The 15,378-nt window shown below is 40.2% G+C and overlaps 1 protein-coding gene across 8 annotated transcripts in view; it reads left to right on the forward strand.

The window, feature by feature from the left end:
• The window catches only part of MGC83480 (protein), an 82,427-nt gene that overhangs the window by 9,254 nt on the left and 57,795 nt on the right, over positions 1-15,378 (forward strand). For 2 of the 8 annotated variants that reach the window (XM_041574243.1, XM_041574249.1), the window contains exon 1: positions 12,689-13,062. In XM_041574243.1, coding sequence (XP_041430177.1) covers positions 12,937-13,062 — 126 coding nt within the window. In that variant the 5' untranslated portion in view covers positions 12,689-12,936. 8 annotated transcript variants of the gene reach the window in all.

The following is a 15,378-nucleotide window of genomic DNA, read 5'->3' on the forward strand; positions in this document are numbered from 1 at the left end:
CAGCCTCAGTTATTTAAAGAGGTATGCATTTCCTGTTTGTGCCAGATTGCCATCATTTTGACTGAGCATTAGGCACGCAGAACAGGTATGTGTGGCAGATCAGCTAAGCTCCTTTTTTCTGCATGATTAAGTGAAAGCGCTGATTGTTTGTTTACTCTCTCTTGACTAGTTACCTATGGAACCTGGTACGGGGAAAACCTCTCATCCTAAAGGGAAAAGGTGATGTATAAATCAGAGAGATTCAGCAGGGGTAAGGCTCAGATTCTAACAATTTGTTATTTATATGCAGCCTTCCTGCCACAGATGCAAAAAAAGACAAGTCTCCGGAGAAGACAGCTTCAGCAGAAAAGCAACAAGAACCTGGAACTTCGTTGTCACAAGAAAACCAGTTGTTTGCAGATTCCCTAGCGTCTGTAATAAAACAGGCGGTGATACAGGGATTCCAAGAAGTGTCAAGCTCCAGAAAGAGACAAAGACATCATCATAGACAAGGAGAATTTTTGTCGGATATTTCGGAAGAGGAACTGTCGGCTGATTCAGACATCCTGTCGCAGGCAGGGTCAGAAGAAGGGGAAATAGAATCGGAGGAAGAATCGACATTTGATTTAGCGATTATTGACCCATTGATTAAGGCAGTGAGGCAGACTTTGACATTTCCTACGGAAGCTACAAAATTGTCGACTGCAGACAGACTTTTTCCATCTTCAAAGAAAAGATCAGTACATTTTCCAGTGCATTCATCGATTAAAGAGATAATTGCAACAGAATGGAAAAAGACGGAAAAAAGGGCTCAAACCGCAGGGAAATTCAATAAGAAGTACCCCTTTGATGAACAAGATTCTAAGACTTGGGAGTCTCCGCCTAAGGTGGATGCAGCTGTGGTGAGGCTTGCAAAGAAGACTACACTTCCAGTTGATGATGCAGCGGTCTTTAGAGAGCCGATGGAGAAGAAGATGGAGTTTAATCTAAGAAAAGCCTTTGGGGCTGCCGGAGCAGCCTGTAAACCGGCGGTGGCGCTGACATCGGTGTCAAGGGCATTAAAGGTATGGTTGGCGGATCTTGGAGAAGCAATATCAGCTAATGTCAAGAGGCCAAAGTTGTTGGAGATGTTGTCCGATTGCAGAATGGCAACAGAATTTATATCGGAAGCATCACTGGACATGGTGCATTTCTCGGCAAGATCTATGGCATTATCAGTAGCAGCCAGAAGAGCTCTGTGGCTAAAATCCTGGGCAGCGGATACAGCTTCAAAAGCTAATTTATGCCAGTTGCCTTTTGAGGGAGAAATGCTGTTTGGGGAGAAACTTGATGCGATTATAAAGAAGGTGTCGGGAGGCAAGAGTGTGTTCCTTCCGCAGGAAAATCAGCCCAAGAAGGCACGTTTTGACTCAAATTATGGCAAAGCTAAAGACAAGTCCTTCAAGACTTCCAGACAGTATAAGCCGGGCAGAGAGTATTCCAGGCAGACGTCTTGGCGATCAGGACGTCCAAGTTACAGAGGGGCAGCTAAGAGATCGGGGTTTTTCTCTTCTACCCCATCAACTTCCAACCAACAATGAAGGTGGCAAGGTCCAGGCCATGGTGGGTGGCAGGTTGGCCAATTTCTCGCAGGTCTGGGCCACAACGATTCAAGATGTTTGGGTACAAGGGGTAATCGAATCAGGATTCCTCCTGGAATTCAAGACAGTACCCAAAAAAAGACTTCTTCATAGAGTCGAAGATCAAAGGAACAGATTCAAACAGAAAAGTAGCTCAAGATTATTTGAGTCAGTTATTCATGTCAGGAGCAATAGAAACAGTGATGCCTCAAGAAAGACACACGGGGTTTTATTCAAAACTATTTCTAATAAAGAAGGCATCAGGTGCAATGAGGCCGGTGCTGGATATGAGGAATCTAAACAAGTTCCTGCAAACAAGGAAGTTCAAGATGGAATCCTTAACATCCATAATGCAAGTAGTCTCAATTGGGGACTGGCTGACGAGCATAGATCTAAAAGATGCTTATTTTCACGTGCCCATAGCTCAGGTGCACAGAAAATATCTGAGATTTGCAATAGAAGACACACATGTGCAGTTCAGATGTCTGCCATTTGGCCTAGCCCAGTCACCAAGAGTATTCACAAAAGTAGTGGTCACACTCATCGCCGAGTTAAGGAAGGAAGGTGTGGCGGTGTACCATTATCTCGACGACATTCTGGTAGTGGCAAACTCGAGGGCAGAGGCCGAAGTGCAAACTTCCAGAGTAAAGGAATTTTTGCAGATCCATGGTTGGGTAATAAACCAGGAAAAAAGCAACTTTGTTCCCACTCAGACCCTACAGTATCTAGGGGCTTTATTTCAAACAGATCGAGATCTGGTCAGTCTGCCACTAGACAGACAAAGGAAAGTAATCGATCTGATAAAAGACTTCAGGAAAAGGAAAACAGTGACTGTGCACGATTGCCTGAAGGTGTTGGGAGTTATGTCAGCAACTATACAGATTGTGAAATGGGCGAAGTGGCATTTAAGGCCCTTGCAGTTCTTTCTTCTAAGGAAGGTAAACCAGCCCCATCTGCATTTACAAAGGAGACTGGCGGTACCACAGGAGGTCAAGAAGACCCTAATATGGTGGTGCAAGTACGAGAATCTGGCGAGAGGAGTTCCTCTAGAAGAACCAGACTGGGTGGTATTAACCACCGATGCCTCAAGTGTGGGATGGGGAGCCCACATGGAAGAGAGAGTGGTACAGGGCACATGGATAGGAGAAAATGTGCCATCAAATATTTTGGAGCTCAGAGCAATCCGAGAAGCTCTCATGCATTTTTCTCACTTGTTGAAGGACAAGCAGGTAAAAATAATGACGGACAATACAACGGCGGTTGCCTATATAGTGAAGCAAGGGGGCACCAGAAGCGGGGCTCTGCTGAAAGAAGTAGAACCACTGTTCCAGTGGGCAGAAAATTGGCTAGGAGGATTAACTGCAATACATCTTCCAGGCAAAGAGAATTGGAAAGCAGATTTCCTCAGTCGAGCAGTGTTAGACCAAGGAGAGTGGAGTCTACACCAGAACATCTTCGAGAAGTTGGTGAAGAGATGGGGTCATCCATCCATAGATGTAATGGCGTCCCGACAGAACACGAAGTGTCAGCGATTTTTTTCAAGGTTCCCCTGCAAGGAGGCAGAGGCAGTGGACGGCTTAAGACAGAGTTGGTCGGAGGGCCTAATTTATGTGTTTCCTCCATGTCCTTTGGTATGGAGAGTGTTGAAGAAGATAAAGAAAGACAAGGCAGAAGCCATTGCAATCATCCCTTTCTGGCCCAGGAGGCCATGGTTTCCCCTGCTTCAGAGACTGGCCATAGAAGAGCCGATGCGGATTCAGAGCTTCCCAGGCTGGCTGTCACAGAACTCCATTCAGTTTCAGGGAAGCAGTCATCTCTGTCTGATGGCTTGGCGATTGAGAGGGAAACATTGAAAGAGTTGCTTCTGAAAGATGAAGTTATAAACCTATTATTGAAGTCAAGAAAGAAAAGCACTTCCCAGCAATACTACAGAGTGTGGGAAAGGTTTGCGGATTTTGTTTCAAAGAAAGAGGAGAATCCGTTGTCACCATCACCGGCAGTGGTGGTAGAATTTTTGTTTTCAGGATATGAAATGAAATTGCAGTGCAGTACATTGAGAGGACAAGTGTCGGCAATTTCAGCAATGACTGGTAAGAATTGGGCAGAAGAATCGCTGGTAAGAAGATTCTTTAACGCCCTTGTGAGAGTTAGACCTATGAAAAGAAATTGTCTTCCACCGTGGGATCTGCCTTTAGTCCTGAAGGTCTTGACTGAGGCTCCGTTTGAGCCTTTGGAAGAAACATCAGCGTGGAATATGACATTGAAAGTGATTCTCCTGGTGGCCGTAACATCAGCCTGCAGAGTTGGAGAAATAGCAGCTCTGGCGGCTTCTGAGCCAAACACAATTATATTTGAAGACAGAGTTGTGTTGAGGCCTGCATTTGGATTCCTGCCGAAGGTAATATCTAGATTCCATATGGATCTGGAGGTCATCTTGCCTGCATTTTTTCCTGTTCCTACATCTACAGAGGAAAGAAATTGGCATACGTTGGATTTAGTAAGAGCCATAAAAATATACCTGGAGAGAACAAAGGAATGGAGAAAATCAGAACATTTGTTCATAATTCCGAATGGTTACAGGAAGGGTCAAGCTCCTACAAAGAGAACAATTAGCTCCTGGATTGTAGCGGCCATTGCTAAGGCATATAATGTGGCAGGAAGGAGTGTCCCAAAAGGGTTGAAGGCTCACTCTACCAGGGCGTTGGCGAGTTCCTGGGCGGCACAAGCCAGAGAGTCGCCAGAAAGCATCTGCAAGTCGGCAAGATGGTCATCTTTAAATACATTTGTTAGACATTACAAACTGGATGTTTTGTCCTCCCAAGAAGCTAAATTTGGGAGGAAAGTTTTACAGTCTGTAGTGCATTCTACTAATTAAAAGTTCTGTTAAATATATATATGTGTCCCGCCCTCTGTTTAAGCTTGGGGATTTCCCATGGGTGAATGCTGACCATGGGTGACTATGGGAAAACAGGAAATTGTTTATACATACCGTAATTTCTGTTTCCTGGTCACTTCCATGGCAGCATTCACCGGGGAGTTCCCACCCGGTATAGGGGACAGCTTTATTACGAAGACGAGGGAAGGGAGGAACAGGTGGAACTTTTAAATTGTAGGGGGAGGTCCTGTCCGCTGGCCTGCAGGGGGGAATTAACCCATGGGTGAATGCTGCCATGGAAGTGACCAGGAAACAGAAATTACGGTATGTATAAACAATTTCCTGTTTTCCATTGCCCCAAACAAATAGCTTATAAATATATATTTAAGAGCTTACATAAAAGCTTTATTTTAGGCCCAAACTGGCTTTTTTTTTAATATAGCCCGAAGCCTCTGTGTAATACAACCAGGTAACAATAGTTGGAGGGCTGGGAATGTGCAGTCACTTGACAGCTAATCCAGTTGCTTTGTGTTTGTAACAACTCCTGTCAGTTTTGATGGTTTATTCTGCTATTTGCTGCTCTGCAAGTTTTTCTTGTGTTTTCGGATCTAGGGAGCAAGACCGTGTAACTAACTGATTTGCATATGTTCTGGATTTTAACATTTCTATGGTAACTATGCAAAAGTTTTATGGTTATTCGCCTTTTTCTTCTGACTTTGCAGATCTCAAATGAACGTCGCTGTCTCCCTTTTAAAAAAACAAATGCTCTGTAAGGCTACAAATGTATTGTTATTAGTATAATATCTCCTTAGAACTGTTTCTTTTCTGTGCAAGCTGCAGGTCCTTTATTTTCTTCATCACATAGGTATAATTTTTTGACTGGCATATTATACTGGAAAAAAAATATATATATATATATATATCGGTGATGTTTATGACTCTAAGGAAGTATAAGCACTGACCATCATATGATTTAGACAAATGGACATAATTTAACAGCGTTTGTAAATGATTTTTACAGTGTTTAGTTAAGGTTGCACCAGCCATGAGGCAAAAAGCCACTCCTAGTAACTTTTAATCTTTTTAAGAGCCAAATTCCTGGGGTTTGAACTGGAATTGCGGCTCTTCTAGTGCACTAGTAATGCAAAATAACAGGAGCCACCTCGGGGCGGCTTAAAGGAAAACTATACCCCCAAAATGAACACTTAAGCAACAGATAGTTCATATCATATTAAGTGGCATATTAAAGAATCTTACCAAACTGGAATATATATTAAAGTAAATATTGTCCTTTTACATCTCTTGCCTTGAGCCACCATTTCATGATGGTCTCTGTGCTGTCTCAGAGATCACCTGACCAGAAATACTTCAACTCTAACTGTAACAGGAAGAAGTGTGGAAGAAAAAGACACAACTCTGTCTGTTAATTGTCTCATGTGACCTAACATGTATGGTTTCTTGGTATGTTTGTGAGTACAGTGAATCCTATGATCCCAGGGGGCGGCCCTTATTTTTTAAAATGGCAATTTTCTATTTATGATTACCCAATGGCACATACTACTAGAAAAGTGTATTATTATGAAAATGGTTTATTTACATGAAGCAGGGTTTTACATTTGAGTTGTTTTATGCAATATCTTTTTATAGAGACCTACATTGTTTGGGGGGGTATAGTTTTCCTTTAAGCTGGCCTGTACAGACGCATGTAAGCGCCAAACGCAGGTTGGTGCCCAGCATGTTGCATTTCACCTGCGTTCAGAGCATACATGCGTCTGTGTGAGTACAGCCCCCTTCAAAATAATTGACTGCGTCTACTCCTGCGCTCACCTGCGGCTGAACAGAAGAAAGCGCAACGCAGGGGAGCGCAGGCAAAAACGCCCGTGTGTGTAAGAGCCCTAAGAAACGTTATTTCGCCCTGTTTTATTCTGCTATTGTACCATTGCTTGAAAAATCATATTTGATCACATGGTGCCATAAACACTTGCCTTAAAATCGAGTTCATTGTGTTTTTCAATCAAATCGTTCTAGGAGGAGATTGAATTCAAATGTTTTGGATTGTTGGCACTTGTGAGTAGGGCCCTTGTTTGTTATAATCTTATTATTGACTCCTGCTTATAAAACTCTGCATAATTCCTGGCTCTGTGTATGTGTGTATGTATATGTGTATATATATATATATATATATATATGTGTGTTGTTATACTGGGCCTTAAATAATATCAGAATAGGAAGGTACTTGTTGAGTGTATACCCTTTCCTTTGTCACCGTAACAGATTTTGCCCCAATTTTATTTTTTCGTTTTTTTCACATTATATATTTCATTACATGTCCTTAGGATTTTAAAGTAACCCTACTTGTTTGTGTAACATTAAATAATACGCAAATAAAAAGCTAATAAATTAGACGATTGTTGCTGCTAGATAAATGACCTGCTGTTTATTGCATGAGCGTAGTCACACATCCCAGATTTCACTAAGTCAAAAAGGAATCTCAAATTAATTTCAAGCAAATTGGTGCAAAATATATTGTCATCAAATGACTAGAAGGCAACACAGAAGCAGCAAAACACATGGAATGCCTTTTCAAAAACCTTTTAAGATTCTTGACCTCGTATTTCTAGTACAGGTATGGGATCTGTTCTCTGGAAACCTGTTATCCAGAAAGTTCTGAATTACGGCAAGGCCATCTCCCATAATTTTATCCAAATTATCCAAATTTTTAAAAATCATTTCCTTTTTCTCTGTAATAATAAAACAGTAGCTTGTACATCCAAACTAAGATATAATGAATCCTTGTTTGAAGCAAACCCAGCCTATTGGGTTTATTTATACTAATACTTAAGGTATGAAGATCCAAAAATAAATTAAGATGATGATGAAATTACGGAAAGTTCCATTATCCGGAAAACCCCAGGTCCCGAGCATTCTGGATAACCAGTCCCATACCTGTATTTTGACTTTCTGTTCGTTCTGATGCTCACTTTGAATGACTGCCCTGTCGGAGATCTGGTGAAAGTGTATGGCCAGCTTTACTCCTCTATATAATCTTCTATGTACTAGAAATCCAGATGCTTGTGGCTTCTACCTTTTTGTGTAGATCAGTCTTCTGAGACTTCTATCCCTTTCCTCTGTTCATTTATTACTTTTAGGTATTGGTTTGTAGGCTTGCTTTATAATACTCATTTTGCCAACAGTATTGACACAATAGGGAATTCTATTACTCATTCACTTTGCACTTCCTTCTTTTTCTCCAGGGACATCCGTTCCCCAATAAGATATTTCTGTTGGCCTCAGCTGAGAGGGAGTGGGTGCAGCAAGGAGGAGGAGGTTGTCCTGTTACATAATAAAGCCAAACACTGGTACTACAGGAATGTGACTATAAGTAGTACAGAGTGACCTTGAAATGCCAATCCCTGAACTAAAGTGCATCTGATTGTAATTTGTTCTGTTCAGAGGAATCACCTGCTTTGTGCATGCTTACATGCATTTGATCAGAATGCTTGGGGCCTGGGTTTTTCATATACAAGGTCTTTGTTGCAGTAGGGTTGTTTTGTAATCAACAGTATGACATTTAGGGGCCGATTCACTAACTTCGAGTGAAGGATTCGAAGTAAAAAAACTTCGAATTTCAAAGTTTTTTTGGGCTACTTCGACCATCGAATGGGCTACTTCGACTACGACTTCGAATCGAAGGATTCGAAGTAAAAATCGTTCGACCATTCGATAGTCGAAGTACTGTCTCTTTAAAAAAAACTTCGACCCCCTAGTTCGGCATCTAAAAGCTACCGAAGTCAATGTTAGCCTATGGGGAAGGTCCCCATAGGCTTGGCTAACTTTTTTTGATCGAAGGATATTCCTTCGATCGTTGGATTTAAATCCTTCGAATCGTTCGATTCGAAGGATTTAATCGTTCGATCGAAGGAATTATCCTACGGTCGTTCGATCGAACTATCTGCGCTAAATCCTTCGACTTCGATATTCGAAGTCGAAGGATTTTAGTTCCTAGTCGAATATCGAGGGTTAATTAACCCTCGATATTCGACCCTAAGTGAATCAGCCCCATAGAGTAAGTGTCTGTGTCCTAGGTAGCGACACTGGGGACGGGACTGATGTGAATAATATGTGCAATACTTTGGTTTTGCACGTATTATGTCATACAGAAAGGAAAAAGAATCTTGCCTTGCCCTACGCAACCCACTGGAGTGCGGAAGGAGAAGAGGCTAATGGGGATGGGGGGTGTGGAGTTTATTTCCAAATAACCCTGTGAAAAGGTAGTAAATATATATTTTACTTTGCATTTACTGCATGCCAGGCAATGTTCCCTCTAATGTTTAATTTGTGTGTGTAGGATGTCTGTTGGGTACTGATGAGCTATCTGTATATACATACAAAATTGTCTTTGTTCGCCACAATTTCTTCACAACTTCCAATTAACATTGATCTCAAGGAACTAGGGATGCCCCGAATCCAAGATTCAGTTCGGGATTCAGCCAGGATTCGGCCTTTTTCAGCAGGATTCGGATTCGGACGAATCCTTGTGCCTGGCCGAACAGAATCCTAATTTGCATATGTAAATTAGGGGCGGGTAGGAAAATCACGTGACTTTTCATCACAGAAGAATTTGTTCCCCTTTTTCCTTTCCTGCCACTAATTTGCATATGCAAATTAGGATTCGGTTCAGTATTCGACCGAATCTTTGAACAAGGATTCGGGGATTCGTCCGAGTCCCAAATAGTGGATTCGGTGCATCCCTACAAGGAACACCCTGGACCATTACTACCCAGTTTGTTAATGCATTGCCTCCTTTCTCACTGAGTAAGGCATTACATGGAGTTACATAATACAGTAAAAATTTATTTCAGAGGATAGACATTGGGGTTTGGGCTCTGCCTTGAGGCTTTTACTAGGCTGAATTATCCCGGTGTGCCATAGTTATGGCACATGTGACATTTTCATTAACTTGGTGCTTTCATGGAGGAATTTGGATTTTTTTTGCAAGTAAGTCAAAGAGATCAACCACAGGGTATTCAGTGTGTTGTCAGGAAATGTATCTAGTATGTTCTGACCCTATCACTAATATAGTGATTCTTAATATTCTGTCTGCTTGAAACAAAGGAAGTGACATAATAAGAATTAGCTAATTGATGAAACCAGCAGTCTGCTTACTCTAGATATCGACTGTGTGCATGGAAATTAAAGAGTGGCTAAGATTTCGTAATCATTGGCTTTATTATCTTCATTGGTATGTATCTGTCAAAGTGCTTAATGTGTTACTAATTCCAATACATGGAATAATACACTGTACGTAGAATATTATCTCGTGTCTGTGGTTTTCAGGATCCCGGTTACAAAGGCAGCACATTTGGTATGTTTGCCCTCCCCTCCTCCCTTTTTCCTTCCTTAAGTTGTCTCGTCGCATTATTGTCTACTGCGGTATTAGTATTGGATACAAAAGCGAAGTGCATAGCTAATAGCAGGGATTTGCAGAAGTAGAGAGAAGACCATTTTAAAATTCATTTTTGGTTCTGTAAAATGCTAACTTATTTCAATTGTTAGGCATTTAACTGTTGTACATTGTATAAAGGCACATGAGACATCACCAGTACATAAAATTTACAGCAGAGCTTACCAAACTAGGCCAGGGTTATGGAAACCAGCAATCCTCAAGATGTTGTTGAACTTCCAGCAGTCCTCCATGGCTAGAGAATTTGTGGATGAACTTATATTTGTAGCTCAGCATCTGTTGTGCCACAGATTGCATATACCTGAAATACAAACTTCTACCCACCCATGAAATAATTTGTTACATACTTTAGGACAAAATATTTTGTGGTGTAAGCTTTTTTCTTACAGTTTCTGTATTTTCTCTCTATTTCCAAGGGAAAGTTGACAATCTAGAGATGCAGTACACGTGTGCTTTGCTGTGTCAATTGCTCTTGGTCGTGAGTTCATTTTAGGTTTAGACACTTGAATCTCACATGATCACTTATTTTTGTATGAAGCGGGGCGAACCCCTGCGTGTTTAATTCAAGTCTATCACAAGACTTGAATTAAACACGTCGGGGTTTTGCCCTGCTTCACCTGCTATCGTGTGTTTGGTGATTTATTGGCTTCATGACTATTGGAGAGGTGCCGACCTCTCTTCCAAACACCGGGCGGAGAAATTGGAGAGGCTGGGGATAAAGGAATCTTTGTCGCAAACCCATGTGGTAGGCCAGGTTGGACTGAAGGAAAGTTGTTTTTTAAATACCTGTAAGTATAAAAAAAATAAAATATATTCTTTTTCGAATTATGTGTGGTTATTGTATGCCTTTTTATTTTATATGGTTGCCTACATGACTCCCTGGGAAGGTAACACAACCATTTTAAAGTTTTGCAGGTTGTAGGAGTTAATTGTATAAGGGACAGTGTTTTCTATGTACTTAAATATAATGTACTGTTGCCCTACACTTGTACATTGCTGTGTAGCCATAGGGGCAGCCATTCAAGCAAAAAAGCCAATGTTTACATAGCAGATAACAGATAAACTATATAGAATACAATGGTTATTGGTCTTAAGCTGGCCATAGATGTTGAGATTTTTAAAAGATCAGATCCTGATCGTGAGACCACGATCTTCTCAGAACGACCATCAACTAAAAAGACCAATTTGGCAGGAAAACAAAGGGTAGCTGCCTGCTTGGCCCTGCAAACATAGATAGATTGCACTGGGACCGACAAAGATTTTTTCACCTGGCCGATCAATTTCCTGCCAAAATGTCGGCCGAAAAATCGTAAGATGTACGAACGTTCGAATCCCACTAACTGCACGATAATTTTCGAAGGATTGGTCGGGCTTCCCTAAAATCGGTCGTTTGGCAAAAAGAATAGTTGCGTCTATGGGGAGCTTTACACATGAAAATAAACAGATGTCAACAATTCATGGCTGACTACAGGACTACATTTGGAAAACGTATACATATAAAATAAATAATTTGTTGGTTTGTTTGTAGATATACAAATGTAAATACAATATTATAATAATTACACACAAAAGGAAATTTTATCTGTCTTGATGGATGGCAGAACCTGGTACATTCAAGGTTCCAAAGAATTTTGCAAATTGAGGAGGGCATGGTAGAAAAGCACAATTTTAGGCAGTAGGCTTTTGAAAAATAGACTAATAATATATTCTACTCTATTGCAACCACTCCCCCTCTAAAGTCTTTCTTAAACTCTGCAGCTAGCATCTTCCTTCTCCTCTCTCCTAAGGTAGACCTCTTGAAATTGTTATCTTGGCTACCCATTAAGCAGAGAGCAATTACAAAATCCTTTTTTTAATGCTTTTCAAAGCCCTTCGTTCAGTTCAGCCTCACCACATCACTTCATTTGTGTTTTTAATATGTATCTTCTCTATTAAGGCTTGGACTGGTAATCTAGAAATTCCAGAGACGATGCTGTAACCTGAAAAACTGGCACATATTGGGCCCGTGTAGAGGTTTTTGGGACTTTGTGTGCTGAAATGTTAAGGCCTATTCAGAATTTCAGTCCAGGGACAACTCCCTATGAACAACACACAGTCCACTACTGCTTCTTGCCCTTAATACATTTCTTGTAGTTCCTTTTCTGGTGACTTTCATATATTTATATTATATATATTTTTTGATATTTCTATGTAGAAAGTCTGTTCTCTAAACAAAACTAAAGGCAGTGCCCCTTCTATTGCAGCACTTTTTACCCTTCTATTTGTTTCTGTTATTTTCCTACCCACTTAGATTGTAAGCTTTACAGGGCAGAGACCTCGTTTCTCTTTTGTCTGTAGACACTTTGCACTGTTGAATTTCGTCACCATATGATCTTTTTATGTATTTAATACAATGCTGCATGTATAAGTAAAGCTATATAGATAAAAGTGTATGCACTTCCATACGTACATACATACTTCTATATACATACTTGGTCAATTGAAAGTTGCCACAAGTGTGCAAATATAAAGTTCTCTCCATGGAGAATTTTATCTGTTCTATCCCAGTTGACTTCATCATGTAGGGCTACTACCAACATTTTTACATTTATCCTGGTTGTCAAAATCTTTAAAAAGAAATGTGCATAAAGAAAATCAAAGTCTCTGTTCCATCACAGTGGAAACAATATTCTGTAGAAGCCAACAGACATTGAGCATTTCTGATGATTTGCAGCACTCAGCGTGGCCACAAGGCTGTATATTGCACAACCGGTCCCTCTCTACTTGCACTTGTTTTCCTAATTAGGGGAGACGTAATCCACCATATCATCTAGCTGTCACATTCATGGCCTGGTTTATGTCCCCTGTACTCCTTATCAGTCTTCATGGCCACACAGATCTCCAAACACCACCATCCTGGAAACTAAATCTTTAGAGCAGGTTCCTTCTGAAGATCTTTCCTCTTATTTCATTTGGATTGTACATTATATTCTTCATGAGGTTTTCCCTGTGACCTACACATGAGGAATTTTTTCACAATTATCCTGCAAAGCCTTATAAACAAACCCAAAGGCAAATCCCAGCTATATGAGAGGATTCCATCTAATTCTTGCAACAGGAAAAATGAGAAAGTGGTTGTGAAAAAGGTAGGCACGGAGAGAGAAATGCCTACAGAAATGCTTGCTGTTCCCAAGACTGGTAACATTTATATAGAAAGTGCTTGTCGTTTTTAGAGTAGTTGCTGGATGGTAGTTCTGATGCTGTGTGTGTGTGTGTGTGTCTATATATTTCAGCAGAAGTGGAAGATGAAGTTTATAAAATATGTTTTGTGAGAATTTAGGACGAGTGTAACATCACCTTGGCCCCAAGGGTGGACTACATTATCAACGAGCCATCCATAGATTATTGTCTCATATAGGAACTTCCATTTATTGACAGACGGAAATGCCCTATAGCAGTCATTTGTTAAAAGCATAAATTCAGACTGACATGTTGACAAGTAAAACAAATAACATGACAGAACCAGATTTTCTAAGTATATATTTACATTCAACTGTGTCAAAACAAACGCAATGTTTTGTTTGATTAAAAAAAAAAAATGCTGGAAATCATTTTGCAAGGCACATTTTACTTTTTATACTGTGTGGAAAGACACCGTATACTGCATATTTTATCCCATTAATATGGACCAGCAGTTTACTTTTCCTCGTGCACTTTGGCAGGTGAGAACTATTAAAGGGGACGTAAAGTCTAAATAGAATAAGGCTATAAATGCTGTATTTTGTTTACTAAACATAAACATTAAATATACTGCACCACAAGCCTAACCAAACAAATGATTTATGCTTTCAAAGTTGGCCACAGGAGGTCACCATCTTGTAACTTTGCTAAACATCTTTGCAAGACCAAGACTGTGCACATGCTCAGTGTGGTCTGGCTGCTTAGGGATCATCATAAATTATTAAAACAGCAAAAGTCAAATAAAATCTGCCAGAAGCCGATAGAGCAAGACTGATTAATAATCAGAATATGCAGACTGCACACACTGTGTTGTCATGTAATGTGGATTTCATAGTTTTTATATCCTTTCTCTGACTTTTTGCAGAACCAGTGGCTGCAGAAAAATAATCCTCCAAATAGACTCCCAGTTTATCTGTTTAAATCTGGCTCCATCATCTTTGTCCCTGCAGCTGGAGTTGGAAACAGTAAAGGGGATGTAAAGGCAAAAATAAAATCAAATACAAATCTCTACACAGTTGCCTACAGGGAAATAAACAAAGCTGCTTGAGTTCTGCATGGCTGGGAAGTAAGGCGGGGGCTCCCCCTGCTGTTCATAAGTATGATTGTTTCCCTGCAGAGCAGTTAGGGACCGTCTGACAATTCCTATCCTCAGCAGTAAATGAAGGGAGAATTTCACTGCATACAGTCAGGTTTCTTATAAAAAGGGTATACATTTTTTATTTAAAGTATATTGGAGATAGGTTTCTTTTTCATTGTAGAAAGTAAAAATGGGATTTTATTTTTTTGCCTTTACATGCCCTTTAAAGGTATTGTTCACCTTCAAACACTTTTTTCAGTTGGTTGCAGATTGTTCACCAGAAATAGACTTATTTTTTTCAATTACTTTCTATTTTCTATTTTTTTTATCGTTTTTGTAATATATACCTTCTAAAGCAGCTCTGGGAGGGGGGTCGCCGACTCTTTAACTGTTTAAATTGATACATTTAATTGATACAATTATTATCTTTGTCCCTGCTCAGCAGGATCCTCAGTTTCATTAGAGACAGCTGTGAGAATTGATAAATTAGTTGCTAATATTCCACAGAGTCTGCTGAGAAATATATCAACTAATTGTATAAACTAAATGTAGTAAATTGTAACAGTTCAGATGCTCTTGGAATGGAAAGCAATAGAAAAAAGTCTTTGTATATGGTGAAAAAGCTGAAAACAACTCAACTTAAAAAAAGTGTTTGAAAGGTGCATAACCCATTTAATGTGGTCCTCTGATTAGTTGGGGGGGCACACAATTGTTTTGACCTCATTTGGCCTCCCACATCAGGGGCCAAAGCAGGCAAACATGTATCCTTTTGGTGAGCTTGCCAAAAAAGTGAATCTATAAAAGTAAAAGTAAACCAACCTTTCTAAGGTAATTTGCACACAAGCTGAAGGCTCCGGCTGTTGTCAGTTTGCATATTTTTGCAGGCTGAGAGAAGCAGATCTTTGGTGCCCCTGCTCCATTGATTTGAATCCGAGCAGCCGGTGTGGGGTCACACACAGCGGAGTTGAAGCTGATCAATGTATAACAAAGCATAAAGTGGTCTGGGATTCTGTCTAAAACCTATTGTTGACATAACTGCTGGTTTTAAAGATAATATGGGTGTGCCAAGGCAGTCAGCTGTATTTTTAAGATATGTCATTTTATGTAAACTGCGTATATTTACTTTGTGTAGTCAGATAAGATA

This window comes from Xenopus laevis, chromosome 8S, assembly GCF_017654675.1.
Source record: "Xenopus laevis strain J_2021 chromosome 8S, Xenopus_laevis_v10.1, whole genome shotgun sequence".
Taxonomy (NCBI): Eukaryota; Metazoa; Chordata; class Amphibia; order Anura; family Pipidae; genus Xenopus; species Xenopus laevis.